This window comes from Mirounga angustirostris, unplaced genomic scaffold (assembly GCF_029215605.1).
Source record: "Mirounga angustirostris isolate CCGP_5_RB_7025 unplaced genomic scaffold, mMirAng1.0.hap1 SCAF_13, whole genome shotgun sequence".
NCBI lineage: Eukaryota > Metazoa > Chordata > Mammalia > Carnivora > Phocidae > Mirounga > Mirounga angustirostris.
This window is the reverse complement of record NW_026991721.1, coordinates 77,996,656-78,017,403: the sequence shown is the minus strand read 5'-3', so window position 1 is coordinate 78,017,403 and position 20,748 is coordinate 77,996,656. Positions and strand designations below refer to the sequence as shown.

Here is a 20,748-nt window from a genome sequence, read left to right as displayed (position 1 = left end):
ACTGGTATCTGGAATTGAGCTGGTTATCTACCAGACCACTCTGAGCACCCACAAAATCAGCCTGAGATGTAAGAAGATCTGGATCTCTACAAACAGAATATCATGGGCAGTTGGTTTCGAGGTACGAAGCAGGGAGCTGTGATTCCATGGGCAGATATCGGAGGATAAACGGCAGCCGGAGGGAGCCTGGCCATGGGGATCCTACATGACCAGTGAGCGACAGCCTCCCTCGCTGGGGACGGGGCACAGACTCACAGACCAGTAGTGGCAGGGAAAGAACTTTAGGGCAGCCACCGGGGCAGAAACCTGGAGCGGCAGGGTCGCACGTGCGAACTGGGAGCGGCTGGCGGTTTTAGAAGCACAAAGGGCAGAGACGTGCCCTGACCTGGAGGCAGGACTGGAAGCTCTGCAGAGGGGCGCACAACCCAGGACACTGCAGTTTATAGCAGCACGGACAGAAACCGAGACAGTGTAGCCTGGAGAGCTCACTGAAGAACAGACTGCGGTCTCTCTGCTCTGAGGCAGAGGGTTGGAAATGGTCTCTTCTGGTCTGACTCTCAGAAGAGATGCAGAAAGCCACCAGAGAACAAAAGCCCCAAAAAACTGATTCCCACTGAGCCCATCCCCCACCACAGAGGGGCAGGGCAACTCTGCCCAAACAGGGTTGCCTGAGTAACAGCATGGCAGGCCCCTCCCCCAGAAGACAGGCTGGGAAAACAAGAGGCCAGCAACCCTAAGGTCCCTAAAAAACAGGAGCATCTTGCTTGGGTTCTGGTCAATAATTTGGACTCTATACATTCCCTTAACCACCCATCAACAGAATGACTAGGAGGAGCAACCCCCAAAATAGAAAAGACTCAGAGATTATTACTTATGCCACCGATTTACAACTGGATGTAGATATAACCAAGATGTTGGAGATGGAGTTCAGGCTATCAATTGTGAAGAGAATAGCTAAAATGGAGAAATCAATTAATGGCAACATAGAGTCTCTGAGGGCAGAAATGAAAGCTGAATTGGCAGAACTTAAAAATGCTATCAATGAGATCCAATCCAATCTAGGTAATCTAACAGCTAGGGTAAATGAGGCAGAAGAACGAATAAGCGACCTGGAAGACAATATAATAGATAAAAAGGAAAAAGAGGAAGCCAGGGAAAAACAACTCAGAATCCATGAAAATAGAATCAGAGAAATAAGTGACACCATGAAGCGTTGTGATGTCAGAATAATTGGAATCCCGGAGGGAGTGGAGAGAGAGAGAGGACTAGAAGATGTATTTGAGCAAATCGTAGCTGAGAACTTCCCTAAACTGGAGAATGAAACAAACATTCACATCCTAGAGGCAGAGAGGACCCCTCCCAAGATCAAGGAAAACAGGCCAACACCCCAGCATGTAATAGTAAAACTCGCAAATCTTAGAACCAAGGAAACCATCTTAAGGGCAGTAAGGGGGAAGAGATTCTTTATGTACAGAGGGAGGAACATCAGGATAACATCAGACCTATCCACAGAGACCTGGCAAGCCAGAAAGGCCTGGCAAGACATATTCAGGGTACTAAACGAGAAGAACATGCTGCCAAGAATACTTTATCCAGCAAGGCTGTCATTTAGAATGGATGGAGAGATGCAGAACTTCCAAGACCAGCAGAAACTGAAAGAATATGTGACTACTAAGCCAGCTCTGCAAGAAATATTAAGAGGGGTTCTATAAAAGGAGAAAGACCCCAAGAGTGATCTACAACAGAAATTTACAGGGACAATCTATAAAAACAATGTCTTCACAGGCAACATGATGACAAATAATTCATATCTTTCAATAATCACTCTCAATGTGAATGGCTTAAATGCTCCCATAAAATGGCACAGGGTTGCAGATTGGATAAAAAGACAGGACCCATTCATATGCTGTCTACAAGAGACTCATTTTGAACCTAAAGATACATCCAGACTAAAAGTGAAGGGATGGAGATCTATCTTCCATGCCAGAGGACCTCAAAAGAAAGCTGGGGTAGCAATTCTTATATCAGACAAATTAGATGTTGAACTAAAGTCTGTAATTAGAGACATAGAAGGCCACTATATCATTCTTAAAGGGTCTATCCAACAAGAAGATCTAACAATTGTAAATATCTATGCTCCCAACATGGGAGCAGCCATCTACACAAGCCAACTGTTAACCAAAATAAAGAGTCATATTGATAACATATGTTAATTGTAGGAGACCTCAATACTCCACTCTCAGCAATGGACAGATCATCTAAGCAGAAAATCAGTAAGGAAACAAGAGCTTTGAATGATACACTGGATCAGATGGACCTCAGATATATATAGAACATTCCATCCTAAAACAACAGAATACTCATTCTTCTCGAGCACAGAATAGACCACATACTGGGTCACAAATCAGGTCTCAACTGACACCAAAAGATTGAGATTACTTCCTGCATATTCTCAGACCACAATGCTTTAAAACTGGAACTCAATCACAAGAAAAAATTTGGCAGAAATTCAAGCACTTGGAAGCTAAAGACCATTGTGCTCAAGAATGTTTGGGTCAACCAGGAAATCAAAGAAGAACTTAAACAATTCATGGAAATCAATGAGGATGAAAACACATTGGTCCAAAACCTATGGGATACTGCAAAGGCAGTCTTAAGTGGGAAATACATAGCCATCCCAGCCTCACTCAAAAAAATAGAAATATCCTGAATTCACCAACTAACTCTACACCTTAAAGAACTAGAGAAAAAGCAACAAACGATGCCTAAGCCACGCATTAGAAGAGAAATAAATAAAATTAGAGCAGAGATCAATGAATTAGAAACCAGAAACACAGTAGATCAGATCAACAAAACTAGAAGTTGGTTCTTTGAAAGAATTAATAAGATTGATAAACCACTGGCCAGACTTATCCAAAAGAAAAGAGAAAGGACCCAAATTAGTAAAATTATGAATGAAAGGGGAGAGATCACGACTAACACAAAGGAAATTGAAACAATTATTAGAAATTGTTATCAACAACTATATGCCAATAAACTGAGCAATCTGGATGAAATGGATGCCTTGCTGGAAGCCTATAAGCTGCCAAGACTGAAACAGGAAGAAATTAACAACCTGAATAGGCCAATAACCAGTAACGAGATTGAAGCAGTGATCAAAAACCTCCCAAAAAACAAGAGTCCAAGGCTTGATGGATTCCATGGGAATTCTACCAAACATTCAAAGAAGAAATAATACCTATTCTCCTGAAGCTGTTTCAAAAAATAGAAACAGAAGGAAAACTTCCAAACTCATTCTATGAGGCCAGCATTACCTTAATCCCCAAACCAGGCAAAGACCCCATCAAAAAGGAGAATTTCAGACCAATATCCCTGATGAATATGGATTCCAAGTTCTTCAACAAAATCCTAGCTAATAGGATACAACAATACATTAAAGGATCATCCACCATGACCAAGTGGGATTTATCCCCGGGATGCAAGGGTGGTTCAACATTCGCAAATCAATCAATGTGATAGAACACATTAATAAGAGGAGGGAGAAGAACCATATGGTCCTCTCAATTGATGCAGAAAAAGCATTTGACAAAATACAACATCCTTTCCTGATTAAAACGCTTCAGAGTATAGGGATAGGGGCAACATTCCTCAAGTTCATAAAATGCATCTATGAAAACCCCACAGCAAATATCATCCTCAGTGGGGAAAAGCTGAGAGCCTTTCCCTTAAGATCAGGAACACGTCAAAGATGCCCACTCTCACCACTATTGTTCAACATAGTACTAGAAGTCCTAGCAACAGCAATCAGACAACAAAAAGAAATAAAAGGTATTCAAATTGGCAAAGAAGAAGTCAAACTCTCTCTTTTCACAGACGACATGATACTTTATGTGGAAAACCCGAAAGACTCCACCCCCAAATTACTAGAACTCATACAGCAATTCAGTAATGTGGCAGGATACAAAATCAATGCACAGAAATCAGTTGCTTTCTTATACACTAACAATGCAACTGTAGAAAGAGAAATTAGAGAAATGATTCCATTTACAATAGCACCAAAGCCATAAGATACCTCGGAATAAACCTAACCGAAGAGGTAAAGGATCTATACTCTAGGAACTACAGAACACTCATGAAAGAAATTGAAGAAGACACAAAAAGATGGGAAAATATTCCATGATCATGGATCGGAAGAATAAATATTGTTAAAATGTCTATGCTACCCAGAGCAATCTATACCTTCAATGCCATCCCGATCAAAATTCCAATGACATTTTTCAAAGTGCTGGAACAAACAATCCTAAAATTTGTATGGAATCAGAAAAGACCCCGAATCGCCAAGGAAATGTTGAAAAATAAAAACAAAGCTGGGGACATCACATTGCCCAATTTCAAGCTATATTACAAAGCTGTGATCACCAAGACAGCATGGTACAGGCACAAAAACAGACACATAGACCAATGGAACAGAATAGAGAACCCAGATATGGACCCTCAACTCTATGGTCAAATAATCTTTGACAAAGCAGGAAAAAAGACAGTCTCTTCAATAAATGGTGCTGGGAAAATTGGACAGCCACATGCAGAAGAATAAAACTCGACCATTCTCTAGCACCATACACAAGGATAAACTCAAAATGGATGAAAGACCTCAATGTGAGACAGGAATCCTTCAAAATCCTAGAGGAATTTGGAATCCTTAATTCTCTAGAGGAGAACATAGGCAGTAACCTCTTTGACATCGGCCACAGCAACTTCTTTCATGATACATCTCCAAAAGCTAGTGAAACAAAAGCAAAAATGAACTTTTGGGACTTCATCAAGATAAAAAGCTTCTGCACAGCAAAGGAAACAGTCAACAAAACGAAGAGGCAACCCACAGAATGGGAGAAGATATTTGCAAATGCACTACAGATAAAGGGCTGGTGTCCAAGATCTATAAAGAACTTCTCAAACTCAACACCCAAAACACAAATTTTCAAGTCAAAAAATGGGCAGAAGATATGAAAAGACACTTCTCTGAAGAAGACGTACAAATGGCTAACAGACACATGAAAAAATGTTCATCATCATTAGCCATCAGGGAAATTCAAATCAAAACCACATTGAGATGCCACCTTACACCAGTTAGAATGGCAAAAATGGACAGGGAAAGTAACAACAAATGTTGGAGAGGTTGTGGAGAAAAGGGAACGCTCTTACACGGTTGATGGGAATGCAAGTTGGTACAGCCACTTTGGAAAACAGTGTGGAGGTTCCTCAAAAATTTAAAAATAGAGCTACCCTATGACCCAGCAATTGCACTCCTGGGTATTTACCCCAAAGACACAGATGTAGTGAAAAGAAGGGACATATGCACCCTAATGTTCATAGCAGCAGTGTCTGCAATAGCCACACTCTGGAAAGAGCTGAGATGCCCTTCAACAGATGAATGGATAATGAAGATGTGGTCCATATATACAATGGAATATTACTCAGCCATCAAAAAGGATGAATGCCCAACTTTTACATCAACATGGATGGGACTGGAGGAGATTATGCTAAATGAAATAAGTCAAGCAGAGAAAGTCAATTATATGGTTTCACTTATTTGTGGAACATAAGGAATAGCATGGAGGACAGTGGAGAAGGAAGGGAAAAATGAAGGTGGGGGTGGGAATTGGAGGGAGAGATGAACCATGAGAGACTATGGACTCTGACAAACAAACAGGGTTTTAGAGGGGAGGGGGTAGGGGGGATTGGTTAGCCAGGTGATGGGTATTGAGGAGGGCATGTACTACATGGAGCACTGGGTGTTATACGAACACAATGGATCGTGGATCACCACATCAAAAAGTAATGATGTATTGTATGGTGACTAACATAACATAATAAAATTTAAAAAAGAAAAAAATATAAATAAAATTATTTTTAAAAATAAAAAAATAAGACATGGAAGTTTACCTTAATTTTTATTATTTTACTACCATGGCCTTCTGTATGTTGTGTCATTTGTTGCATTATGCTTATAATATAGATTCTGAATTATAAATAATAAAATATGTGGTTTAAATTTATGCCTACCACCTATATTAGCACTTATTTTGTAATGAGTTGACCAAAAAAAAAAAAAAAATGAGACTAGAAAGGTTGAAAGGTTGCCTTGGAACCTTGGTTCATCCATTGAATCTAACATCTAACTGAACATGTAAAATATTCCCGTGGTTACACTTTCCAAAAGAAAGTGAGCCACAGGAAAAACCATATGTTTTCAGTACTCTGTGAATATTGACCATTTCGGGTAAAAAGTGTCCACCTCTACTTATTCCAATAGGTGAAGCTCAGGTTATAGAGCTTCCAACAGAAATCCATTCTCCTGAAAGGAGAACATTCCAAATACAAACTGTGGGTATGGTGGAATATTCATGTATCATGCTATTCTGTATCAACTGCCAGTCAAGTGGAAATGTTAGCCAAGATTCTTTCTCCTTTCTACAGAGTTTGATGGGTGAGGAGAAAGGCTCTTATGTCAAAGGCAACAGGTTTAAAAGTACAAATTGGGTGAATACGTAATAATCAAGATACTTCTTGAAGTGAAATAAAGCTTGTTGTAATTGTCCCAGTGGTAAGGACATAAACTGGGACTATCCAGGCAAAATCAGGAGCAGAGTAGAAAACCACCCTAAATATAGGCTACAGTGAAAGGCCAAATTCTTCCAGATACCTTCCCAAACTGTCAGAAATATATACCAGAGTAGCAAGCTGGCCCGGTTTCTTTTTTCTAGTCTACAATCTTGATTATTTTCTATCCAAAATGATGCAAGCTTTAGGCAGGTTTGCCCTTACCTTGTTGGCCTACAGTGTACATCAAATTGTGTGTGACAAGGAGAGCCCACACTTTGTTTCTTTGTAGCATACTCTCTTAAAGTAAACAGTAATATTGAGTGAAATCAATTTTTTTTTCTACTTTCCTGGAAATAATCATTACTGCTATGAATTAAGTAGCTGGAGGGGGGAGGGGTACAAGTAGAGTAGTGCCATATGGGAACTTCTGTCTCAAACTGTAAATCTAATTATAATTTAGGTGTGGGCCATTTTTTCACCACACAGAAAGATTCGCAACTTTTCCCAAATAGCCTTAAGAGTAACAGGCACTCCTTGCATTTTTTTATGTTCTGAGTGGAAAGGTTCTGGTTGAAGACTTGTCTTTCAGTATCAGATTTTTATCTGTAGAGACAAACTAGTATCACTTCAGACTTTTGAAGATAAACTGATATGATATGAATGTTACTGATAGGATTCAAATTAAATCAAACTGATATGATTTGAATGTTAATTATTGTCCCTGGGGTACAGAAGCAACAATTTTTTTTCCAATGGCTAGACAGTTGACTTAATTATGTAATATGAAATAATGAACAGTTTGCTTTGTGAATTTCATCAAACTATAATACCCATGGCCTAAAAATAAACAAACCAGTGGTAGTATTTCAATCTTACAAACTTCTAAATGACTCTATGTCTTTTTTCCAGGATGCTTGTCCCTCTTTAGCCTTTAAAAAAAGGCTTAAAGAAATCCTTTTGAAAGCTTTCCCTGGATCATCCCAGGAGAATGCAGTGGACTCTGCTCCCATAATCCTTTGCACATGGCTTTATCACAACAGACAGCATGCTCTGCTCTAATGTGTGTTTTTTTTTTTTTTTTAAGATTTTATTTATTTATTTGACAGAGAGAGACACAGCGAGAGAGGGAACCCAAGCAGGGGGAGTGGGAGAGGGAGAAGCAGGCTTCCCGCCGAGCAGGGAGCCCGATGCGGGGCTCGATCCCAGGACCCTGGGATCATGACCTGAGCCGAAAGCAGACGCTTAACGACTGAGCCACCCAGACACCCCAGTTTTTTCATCTAATATAATGGACCACGAGTTCTTTGAAAGCTCTACTGCTAAGATGTAGAGCAATAATAGGCACTTAATAAACATTAATTGAATAAATGAATAAATGAAATGTGCATAGTAGATTCAATAAGGTTGGACTGCTGAAATCCTAAAGGATTTATTAGAGATAAGGAAAGAAAAACCAGGTTGAATTCAGATATTAATATTTAAAGCTTTCCTTTAAGAGTTCCTTTGAAGGATATTAGGCTTTTTAGGAGAACTGATCTTGAGATATAGTGACAGTTGTAGTTGCTTGGTGGATTCAGACAAATATGCAATTTGGATAATTTCATATTGAAAGCTTCTGAATTTTCTTATAACAATGCTCTGGATTATAGTATTCCCCCCCCCTTTTTTTTTTTTTGAAAATCTGTCCTCATTTAGGAAATAATACTATCACTTGCCCATTATGCATAATATATACTATAAAAGCAAATATGAAAAGTAGATACAATTTATGATCCTTAGAAGTAAAGATGAGATTGTAGATATTTTTGAAGTATATTTACCCAATTCTTACACACAACCTGGTTGGCTCTTTGGCATTTTGGACAACATAAATGCTTGTAGGCTGTAGAGGCTATTTATCTTATAGATGTATTAATTTAAGCCAGGGGTCAGCAAAAAATTTTTTCTGTAAAGGACCAGATAGCAAATATTCTAGGCTTTGCAAATCAGCTACTTAATTCTGTCTCAACTACTTTATTCTGCCACAGCAGTGCAAAAGCTAACATAGACAATATGAAAACAAATGGGTGTGGCTGCATTCCAATAAAATTTTATTTACAAAAAAGTGACTGCTGGGCAGGATTTGGTTCATGGCAATAGCTTACAACTCCTGACTCAGGCCAATGGAAAGAATAAATCAATGAAGGTTACAAGATTTTTAACTTATCAGAGAATGGCTTTGGTGTTAGGAAAACATCTCATTTTTAAGTATATCAACTCTCAGTACAAAGGACCTGATAATTCCCCATTCATTTTTAATTTAAAGCACTTCTGTGCATAGGGTAATTTTACAGGATGCTTTACCATGCAAAAGAAGTATGAATATAAATTATTACTTGTTTTTTTTTGTACTACCTAACAAACAATATTTAGTTCAAATTAATTTGCATTTTCAGTCTGAATCTTGGGACTAGAGCAACATGCTTTGCTGAGAGCACTTACTGTACACTTGTAATTGTCCACGAAAGGAATTTTTTCCACGTGAGTTTTCAGCTCTGCACTCATATAGGCCTGCATCATCCAGCTGCACGTTGGGTATTTCCAGCACTGCCTGAGACTTCCGCAGACGTGCCTTACTAGGAATATAACCATTAACCTTCATCCATGTGATTGTTGGAACTGGGCTACAATAAGGAGCAAAAATGCTGTTAATACACTTTCCAGTATTAGGAACATAGATTCTATTATCTGGTAATTTAAGCACTTAATAGGCTGAGTACAATAACGTGTAATCACAATTAAGGACCACGTGCTGGTTGACATACTTCACTTTCCATGTGTTTTGTTTGGGAAGTAGTTACACTCAAGGAAGATAGTTTCCTTTTCTTTCATATTTCAGTAAAGCAATTTAGTGACAATATTTTATATATTTTAATACATTATACTTTAAAAAAAACTTTTTAAGTTGTTTGAATGGCAAAGTAATTTGATGAAATTACAAAAGTAATGAATGATTATTCGAAGACATTAAACAAAAGACTCATGAAATAAATGAACTAAGAACTCTTTTACCCCCACCTCCACAAATATCTTCTTTTTGCAATAACATATACAGTTTGCATGTAACCTCCCACTTTGTCTTTATGATGCATATATGTACACATATGATGAGTTATTTTTGTTTTGTTTAAAAAAATAAGTTGTGTACTTGATATTTTATAACTAAAAAATCAAATTCAAGATCAGCTCCTGACTTATTCTAGTTAATAGCTGCCTATTATTCCATTATATAGATGTATCAGAATTTAATGAACCATCCCCTATAGTTAGGCATTAAGTGTAGTCCCAGTTTTTTTTTTTTTTGCCACTAAAAAACCATATTGCTATAAACAACCTTGCACATATATCATATACTATTGCTTTTATTTTCTGCAGCAGACATTCACAAAAGTGGAATTGATGGATAAAAGGGCACTCACATTTTTCATTTTAATAAGTACTGCCAGATTGTTTTTCAATAATATAGTAGCAGTTTCCATATCTATCAGTAATATATGAGGCTGTTTCCCCATATCCTTGCAACCATTTTATGTGATCAATCTGTTTAATTTTTGTCAGTATCAAAAAGTAAAAAATGACATTTTGTTGCAACTTTAATATTTCTCTGAACTCAAAGAAGATGGAATTTTTTTTAAGACTTCTATTGGCTATTTGCATCTGCTTTTCTGTGAATTGTTTGCTTATATTATTTTCCTATTTTTTCTTTCATTTTTCTATTTGCCTATTTGTATTTTTAGTTCTTTGTGTATTGGAGCCACTAAGACTTTGTTTCTCAGAAAAATTCTCCCTCAGTGTATTGTTAGTTTATGATGGCATCTCTGATACACTTTTATGGACATTTTGGGGAGAAACAAACATATCTATAGTTTCCTTCACAACCTCTATATTTTTGTTTACTTAAAAAATTATCTGTAAACCTAAGTTTATGTCCATATTGTCAGCATTGTTTCTGGCTGTATTTTGTGGGTTTTTTTGTTTGTTTGTTTGCTTTTTGTTTTTGTTTGAATAGTTTGATCTTTAATCCACCTGGATTATATTCATGTTTTGGGTGTTAGGTAGGGAATATAACTAATTATTTCAGTACCATTAAAGTAAAACTCCTTTCTCTACAATATCTGGTATCTTGTCTTTGCCATATAATTGGTCTCACATACTTGAATTTGTTTCAGGCTTCTCAATTCTGTCCCACTGATTTATTTATTACTATCTATATTTAATGCACTTTATGGTTTAGACCTAGTCTACTTTTTCCATTAGATTTCTCATTACTTCCTTCCATATCTCCTGACCCAGAAACATATCTCTCTGTGTTTCCAATTATATCTGTTAAAATCCTACTAATCCTTTGAGACCTATCTTAAATGCCTCCTCCACAGCAAAGTCTTTCCTTATTTTTGTAGTCTGCAGGGATTTTTTTTTCTTTTAAATATAAATGCTTTGTGTATTTTTTATAACTCACAGCTCTTATAACATTCTACCATAGATTATAATTGCTAAGTCTACGATTTTTTACACTAATTTTTCTTATAGAAGGGATAGCAGTGTTCACTATTATAAACAATGCTATGATAAACACCTGTGCATTTTGAACACCATTTTGATTTATTTCTTAGGAATAAGGTATAGAATTGAAATTTCTGGATTAGAGTTGACAATTTTTCTTGTTTATTTAGGTAGGTACATATATCCAACATCCAAGAGGATTGAACCTTGCATTCTGGAATAATCCTTACATTGGCACAACATATTCTTTTAATATGTATGAGAATTGATTTATGATTTTTTTTAAATTAGGATTTTTGCATCTATATTTAAAGGTGACATTATTTTCAATTTATTAGGTTTGTTGGCTTGTGTGTGTGCTTACTTCTTAGTGAGTTAGTGGTTGGTTTGTTTCCACGTATTCCATCCCTAATTTCAATGTTTTAGCAGTAAGTTGCATAAATAATTGTTTAAAATTATTAAAAAATTCCTTAATCATGAGTGGTTGTACATTGTAGTAGTAGTTAAGGGTGGGTTCCATAGCTAGACTTCCTGGGGATAAAAAAGTTCTGCAACTATATGTTATTTAACATCTTATTTCTTCAGTTCCCTCAAATGTAAAATATGGTGGAAATAATAGGACATATTTCAGAGAGTAGTTGTGAACATTAATTATTTAAAGTACTTGGCACAGAACAAGCAGGCAAAAACAATTTGCAATAATATGATGAGGATGTTTGTATCCCCTTTATAATTTCAGTAGTATATGTTTTCTCCCCAACCCGCAGCACCCCTGCCCCCCAGCTTTTTAAGCTTTGCATGTTGGTTAAGAGCATGGAATTTGGGGAATGCAATTTAGGTTAAAAATACAATTGGAACACAAAGATGTTATGTGATCTTAGGAAAGTTATCTAAGTTAATGCATCTAATTTCTCCATCTGTAAAATGGACATATTTATTTGCTCCTTCAGAATGCAAATATCTTGAGGACAGCAACATTATTTCTTTTGTTTATCAGTATGTTCACAGTGTCTCATAGATTGCTAGGCACATACTACTTAATAGATGTTTATGAAATAATGATTCTCATAATTATCTGAGCATTAAGTGAGCTATATTCTTGTAAACCACTTAGCAAAATATGTTGCAAATAGTGAGTACCCAATAAATGTTAGATACAATGATTTTTAAATGATTAGCTTTGTTAGATTTTATCTATTTTATTGGTCTTTAAAATAAGAATTTTGAATTTTCAGCTTTTCTTTTGTTTGTTTGTTTGTTTGTTTGAGTTCAGGAGTTTCCATTCTTTATTTACTTATTCCTCTTTCTTGATCAGCACATTTATATTGTACTTCTAATGTTCTGAGCTGAATGATCAATATAGTTATTACTTATGTTTAATAATAAAACATATAAGACTGTCTTGTCCTCTGATACCAGACATAGCCACATGCCATATGTTTTGATTTGTAGAGAGAGTGAGGTGTACCATTTCTGCTTTTTGGAGTTTGTTGAATCAATCTTTGTAGCTAAATACAGGATGAATTATTGTGATAGTTACATGTCTATAAAAAGGTATATTTTATTTATGATAAAAATTTAAAAATTAGCTTTGATGTATTTGTTATTAATTGCATAATTCAAATATTATTTTAGTGTTTTACAAAATTTTAAAGAAATTTAACTTTTGTCAAAATAAATCTTCAGTGGAATTTGTATTGATCAAAAAGAACATGAAATTAAAAAGGAGTAAAGAAGTAATATGTCCTAAAGTTCTTTTACTTTGGGGAGGACGGTTAAGATATTAACTCTAGATTTTAAGAATGCACGGTAAAATTAATAGTGTTATTATTTAAAAAGTATAATTTTCCAAAAAAATGTAATATAGCAAAGAGTGGGAAGCTCAGCCCTTCCCCAAATCCATTTCTTTTTTCTCCTGGGCACATATTTGCTTTTTTTCTATGTAAATAGGCATGACCAGGATGCTGACCATGATTTCTGACCCTGAAATGTAGTGGAATAGTTCCCCCAAAAGTCTCTATTCTACCTTTTTCTTTTGCCTAGGTGGCTATCAATGCCCAGGACAATTTTGGAATTTAAAGGTTGAAGATAGCAGAGACTAGGTCTTTAAATAACTGTGTAGAGGAAAGTTTCAAGCTACTACCTCACCAGTGCCAATCAACAACTCTCTTTGGATTCTATGTGAATGATATATAAATGTTTATCTTGCTAAGACCCTAATCTTTGAATGCTTCTTTTACCTACCAGCATTACTTTACTAACATAGAAATTGACATAAAAATGGATAACTGTAATAACAAGACATAACATATTTGGAACAGTCAGGATGAAAAAGATAGGATCTGATATTGGGGAATGAGAAAATGAAGACCCTGTTATGTAGTGGCAAAACAATCTGGTAAAACTTTCATCTTTGATAACTTGGAGAGGTCATCCAAATGCTTACATAGGCTAATGAAGGAGTTAGAAACTAGAATATTAAAAGTGTGTGTGGATTCATCAAAGTATTAGAAAAAAGAGATGAGGTCAGGAAAATACTGGATGGACTGTCAGCAGAATTAATGAGAATAGAAAGACTGCAAAATGTGGGACCATGGTCAGTAAAGCAGATTAATTGCAAAAATGGCCTTCCTTCTCAATTACTCTCTATATGCATATCTTTTGCCATGTGATTTTGCAGATTTTATCATTATGAGATAGATTCTGTTAACCAATACTTTGAATTTAGGTTGCCTTATGACTTGTTATTAGAATGCCTTATGACTGGCTATTAGAATGTAGCTTTACAAGGATTTGTGTGCTTTTGCTCTTTCTCTTGAGCCCTTGACTTTGCCATGAGAACCATTTAAGTTAACCTGCAGGAGAATGAGAGAGCACAAAGAACAGGGACACATTGTCTAGGCAAAGGACATTCCAGGCTAACTAGCTTCCAATGGACCCTAGAGCTGACATATTTATGAGCTAGTTCATCTGTTATCAGCTCAGTCTGAGCCAAATCAGTAGAACCACACAACCAATTTTGTTGTGTTATTAATAATAAATGGTTATTGATTTAAGCTGCTGAATTTTGGGGTGTTTTGTTATGCAGCATTGCTGTGGCAATACATAATTGATTAGAAATTAGATTTAAAAATCTCATTTTTTATAGATCCTAGACAGTAGGAATAAGAATAAAAAGATATAAGATACCAGGGGGCCATTAAAAATCAATCCCATGGTAAAGCTAAGGGTTTTTGTCTTCCCAAAAAAGCCTGATGGTTTCAAGGTAGCTGCCAGTATATTGAGAAAAAAAGACATGGGGACTTAATTATTTCTAGGGAATAACTTTGAACGAAGTTACTAGTACATGGAATTGATTGGAAGCAAATAGGTCAGAAGCCAATTAGATGTTGAGATAATGGCATTGCCAAAGAAACCAGGAGTCTGAATTTAAAGCACAACAAAACATTGAGTATTTGAGCCTTACAACAAATTTTAGGTTTCCAAATGTAGACCAACAGGAATTTGAACTACAAAATTTGGGCCTGCAAGGAGGGGATATTCAATACACATTTCAATTATGGCCATGGAATAAAACAAAAAGGAAAATGTCAGAGTAGAGCCAAGATACCCTGGAGGGTAAACAAGACAATTTCTTCCAAAGAGTGATGTCAGTGTCTAATTAAGAACTCCCTCACATTCACCCCACACCCAAGGGAGAGGGGCTTTAAAATGAATGATTTTGTAAGAGAATTTATATTTGTGATGAACCAGTGACTAGTTTGGGTCTGTCATTCTTCTCTTTTCTGAATGGAATATTTTCTGTGGATAATCAATTCTTGTTCAACCATATGTAAGGACACAGAATTTATCTTTTAAGTATATATGTTACAGAATCAGGATAATCCATATCTGGACCTGATGGAGATGTGGAAATCTTGGACTCAAGTAGATACAGAGACCAGATGGGATTCAGTTTATCTCCCTTGGGGAAAGGGTGAGTACATTCAATGTGTGGGAAGAATTCAAATGTTCTTCAGAAGAATGGACTAGCTAAGAGTTCAAAACACACATTTCCCTTTCTTCCTGGGCATGTAATTAGACCTTATTTTCTAGCAACCTTTAATCAGGGGCATGTGATTGAGTTCTGGCCAATAGAATAAGGAAAGAATGATGTATCAAACATCATTCAGGTACCAAACCCTCTACATGATCCTTCAGTTTCACTTTTTTTCCCAATCAGTGGTAACTCTTGTAGAAAGATATATAGGAAAATGTTTTTATGTACTTGTAGGAAAGGGGAGTGATTTTTCTAACAATATTTAAAACATTGCCATCTACAAAAATATTGATGCATTTGACTGCATTAATATTAACAATTTATTTTCATTAAAGGACACAACCTGGGAGAACCCATTTGCCACAGAAATAACTGACAAATACTAATAGATTAAATAAATAACTCTGACAAATCTATAAGAAAAAAAAACTTGTAAAAATAAGCAAAAGATAAAAGAGGAAACATAAATGATCAAGAAACATGAAAATGCATTCAATCTCATTAATGATTAGAAAAATGCAAATTTAGACCATAATGAAATTCCATTTCATACCTAACAGATTAGCAAAATCTATATATCTATATTTATACCCACATGTAAGAGCCTTAAGGGTTAACTTGCTTCAGGATAACACATTCCTTACTTGCTGACCTAAGTCCCTGGATCAGTAGCAGAGAGGGTACTGGCCTTAAGGAATGAAGGTCCAAAACTTTCCCAGGCCACAGAGACTAGCAAGTCTGTCTGAAGGTGCCTCAGCTTTCTGGTTAGCCTAGCAATAGTTTTTAGCAAACTGTTTTTTTTTTTTTTTTTCAGGTCACACAAATGATTTTAATAACCTCCTTTTGTGTATCTGTAGACCTTACCTCCCTTACAGAAAGAACAGAGAAGTCCTGCACATCATAAAATAAGAACCAGACCCCCCACCCCCACACAACCCCCAAACACTGAGATAATATTTGTTATCTGGCAGCATCAAGTTTGTACATAATCAAGAAATGTTGCAGACCATGGCACTCCGTTTACTGACTGACAACCTTAGCCCCCTTTATAAACCCCCGGACCAAGCAGAAACCTTGGAGTTGGCTTTTGGACAAGTATCCACCTTCTCCTCAGGTGGCTGGCCTCCTGAATAAAGTTCAAATTCCTTTCTAGTCAAAACTTGTCCCTTGAGTATTGTCTTTTCCAGTGACAAGTAGCTGAACTTGGGGTTTCATAACACACACACACACACACACACGTATGATTTAAAGCAGAATTCTTGCAGATAGCATATAATAAGGTCTTGCTTTTTCATCCAGTCTGACACTGTCTGACTTTAGTGTGTTTTAGTGAATTTACATTTCATATAATTATCTGCAGTTGGGTTTAAGTCTAGCGTTGAGTTTTCTGTCTATCCCATAAATCATTTGTTTCTTTTTTGCCTTCTTTTCTTGCCTTATTTTTTTATTAATTAATTTTTTTAGTATTTCATTAAAGTCCTCTATTGGTTTATTAAGTATATCTGTTTTTTTTTAAATGTGTGCATGGTTGTTCTAAAGTTTGCAATATTTACCTGAGAACATTATGCTAACATGTCTCCCTTCCCATCCTTTGTGCTATACTTATCATACATATTATTTCTACATACTTTATAAACCCTCCAATACATTGTTATTATTTTTACTTTAGAGAAAAAAAGTGGAAATTAGAAATTTGAGAAACTAAAAGAGTAAATATATTTTATATTTACACACACAAACACACATGCATATATATAAGCATTTCTTGCTCTTCATTCTTTTGTGAGAATTGGAATTTCCAAATAGTATTAGCTTTCCATTAGCCTAGAGAACTTTCCTTAACATTCTTATAGTACTACTACAACAAATTATTCAAGGTCTTGTTTTTGTTTGATAATGTCATTATTTTGCTTTCAGTTTGAAGAATATTTTCACTGGATAAATGACTCTAAGTAAACTATTTTTTAAAGATTTTTTATCACTGTTTTTAGTAATTAGATTATGGTGTGCTTTGATGTATTTTTCTTTGTGTTTATGTTACTTGTGTTTCATTGTACTTTGGGGATCTGTGAAGTTGTATTTTTCAATAATGTGATTTTTTGGTCACAATCTTTGATTTTTTTTTTTTTTGGCCTACCCTTATCTTCTGGGACTAAATTTTTATGTACGTTAGATAACTTAATTATTGTTTCACAGATCTCTTAGCACAATTCAGGTTTTTGTTCTCTATATACTATATTTTGTATAGTTTATTTTTCTTCTACCTTCAAGTTCATTCATCTTTCCTTCTACAGTGTTTAATCTGCTATTAAGCCTATCAGGTAAATTTTTCATATGAGAATAATCATTCTTTGATATTTTTCTTTTTTTTTTTAAAGATTTTATTTATTTACTTGACAGAGAGAGACACAGCGAGAGAGGGAACAGAAGCAGGGGGAGTGGGGGAGGGAGAAGCAGGCTTCCTGCTGAGCAGGGAGCCCAATGCGGGGCTCAATCACAGGACCTGGGACCATGACCTGAGCTGAAGGCAGACGCTTAACGACTGAGCCACCCATGCGCCCTGATATTTCTTTCTTATATCTAGATTTCTATATTTTCTCAGTAAAATACAAAATTACTAAACACTTATTTTACATGGTATCTTTTTCTTCTTTCTCTAATCTTTATATCACTTCTACCTTAGTTTGTGTTTGGGGCTTAGTAAATAGAATTATAGCTAACCTTTAATTATTTACCTAAGAATACACTACCTCAAATAGTCACAAAGTCAAAGTTGTTATTCTACATTTTCCTAAATTTTTCATGTCTTAATTTTGAGTGGTATTCCATTGACTTTCTGACTCCTGCTTGAACCATTTTAAGCTACTTTATTTACTTAACTTTAATAAAATCTCAATTCTTAAGCATCCACTCATTTAATCTACCAAAGAAAGAAACCCAATATGAATAGAAACAAAAGTCTGTGGGATGGGGATGAGTACATCCAAGATATAAGATTGCAAAGGGCATGAGAAAACACTTCTGGTACTAGGGAGAGAAAACTGTGTTTGATGACATAAGAAAAAAAGAGATCTAACAAGGAAAAAATCAAGAGAACTTCACTATATGTCAGACGTGTATTAGAAGTAAAGATAAATAAAATGAATGACCTAATGCCTTTAGAAATCCATAACTTAATTGAAAAGGCAAAAAAATGAACTCAATGATTCAAATACAGGAGACAGTGCTAAGAGAACACAGTCAAGAAGACTATTTATATTAGACTAGGAGGTGTGGGAATGCAGCCCAAAGAGATGACACAGGAGGTGAGCCTTGAAGGATGAGGAAAATTAATCTAGGCAGAAAAAGTATATTCTCGGCAGTAAAATCCAAGTTCATCCATGTACATGAACACAGAAAACTGTGAGATAGCATGGCAGATTGGTGGAACTTCACATAACTTGATATGCTACATTGCATGATGTATGCAGGAAAGCACTTGCAAGTTTATGGAAAGTGCACGTTTCCCCATCAAAAATAAAGATTTCTTCAAATTATGAATGTTTTAATGCTATTTACTTCCTTTTTTGTCTTTCTCATATCCTCAAGATTAGTATCTTAAAATGTTTGCCTCTAAGCTGTTAGAAGCTTTGGAATGTGAAAATTTGGAAAGTATTGATGGAGTGGTTGAAAGCTTATTTGGAAGGATTTCTGTATGCAATAATACGCATATACTATTATTAAATGAAATAGTGATCATGAGCCTACTGGCAGTGCTCACCTTTTACAGGCATTTTGGATACCCCATGGTCATTTACTTTGTCCATGACGACTTAGGGGAAATCAAATATTTTTGTTGCTTTCAAATGACTTATTTGTAATCAAGAATAATTCATTCATTTTTTGTAGGCATGTGGGATTTTAAAAATTATGCATACAATAAGAATTTAATGTTTCATATTATTATTCAAAACAAATTTCTTTTCAATAATAACATGGATGTGGAATTGTTGCTTAAGAAGAAGACTGATTTCAGCTATACTGAAAGGATTAGTAGAAATATCAGCTTTGATGGTAAGCCAGAGCACAGTTAGGTTTTTCCCTATTTTAGTCTGTTGAAATTATATCTGTTCAAGTCTACATTTGATTTTCATGTAGAATAAGCAATGCAACTTAAAGAAGATAAAGGAACTTTCTTCTAGCTAATGTTATACTGAGGATGGCATTATTCATTTGGCTCAAAAATATCTGTTAATAACAGTAAAAGATGTTGTGAAGCTGCATTGAAATTCTGACACAAGCTTTTTGTTATGTGCTATTGAAGTGACAGGATAAAAAGTGCCTCTAAATGTAGTTCTAGAAAGTTAGGAAAGTGTTGGATGAACTTTGGCCATTGTTGCAGTCATTAAAGGTATTTTTTAAAGATCATTTTTATACATATGATAAGGTAATGTATAGAATCTGTCAAGGCAGAAGGAATACTTAGCTGTAAAGATTTAATGATTTCAAAAGAAAGTACTCCCCATCTGCAAATCACCATTTATAGACAAATTGTAGGTCTGTCTAATGGAGCTTCCTATTTTCCTTGCATAAGTCACAAGTGAGACATGAATTTTACATCTGATGTGAAAATATATACAGTTATGGCTCCTTTGTGACTTGCACAAAAAAAGGAAACACTGTATATCTTTGATAGAAACTGAAAGAACTAAGTTTTATAACTTTTCTCTAAGAAAGCACATAAAGAAAGCACATAAAAAGCCATCATAAAAAAAGCTATTGAGCCAAAGTTATTTTTTTCTTTTATAATCTCTTATCCAGAAAAAAAAAAAAAAAAGAAGAAGAAGAAGAAGAAATCAATCACTAATGTGGGTGATTACTGCTAGCTACATAATATGCAAAATATTTGAAAGCAAAAGTTTTCTTTGTAAAAGTTTGGAAACTTTCAGGGGCAGTGAATATGATGCCTGGATCTTTTTTGAGATCCCTTGTCTCAGCCACCAAATAATCAGACTAATTTGCATGCTTTTGGAGAAGAAATTAACTGCATTCCTCCAAGTATAAGCTCTAGATCCCTCTGCATTCTGATTCTTGACCAAAGTCAGGATTCTTTTTTTTTTTTTTAAAGATTTTATTTATTTATTTGAGAGAGAGAATGAGAGAGAGAGAGCATGAGAGGGGTGAGGGTCAGAGGGAGAAGCAGACTGCCCGCTGAGCAGGGAACCCGATGCGGGACTCGATCCTGGGACTCCAGGATCATGATCTGAGCCAAAGGCAGTCGCTTAACCAACTGAGCCACCCAGGTGCCCCCAAAGTCAGGATTCTTGACCAACGTCAGGATTCTTGACTCATAGCCTTCCCATGGTATTATTTCTGCTTAAGACCTAAGAGTCACAGCTCAGAGTATGTCGTCCCATCATTTTTAATTATCTTAGGCAAAGGATCAAATTTAGGTAAAAAATCTTGGTAGTCTTTTTGAGATCATGGGCTGGTATGACCTTTATGTTTTTACCATTGTTTTATAAAATTTACTTATTTTCCTTCATAAAAATAATAATGTTACAGTGAAAACAGTCAATTCTGAG

The 20,748-nt window shown here is 35.6% G+C and overlaps 1 protein-coding gene across 12 annotated transcripts in view; it reads right to left on the bottom strand.

Moving 5' to 3' along the window:
• Positions 1-20,748, bottom strand: part of CNTN5 (contactin 5) — a 1,392,146-nt gene that overhangs the window by 331,364 nt on the left and 1,040,034 nt on the right. For all 12 annotated transcript variants that reach the window (XM_064577192.1, XM_064577190.1, XM_064577193.1 and 9 more), the window contains one exon: positions 9,085-9,266. In XM_064577192.1, coding sequence (XP_064433262.1) covers positions 9,085-9,266 — 182 coding nt within the window. The remainder of the gene's footprint in view (positions 1-9,084; positions 9,267-20,748) is intronic.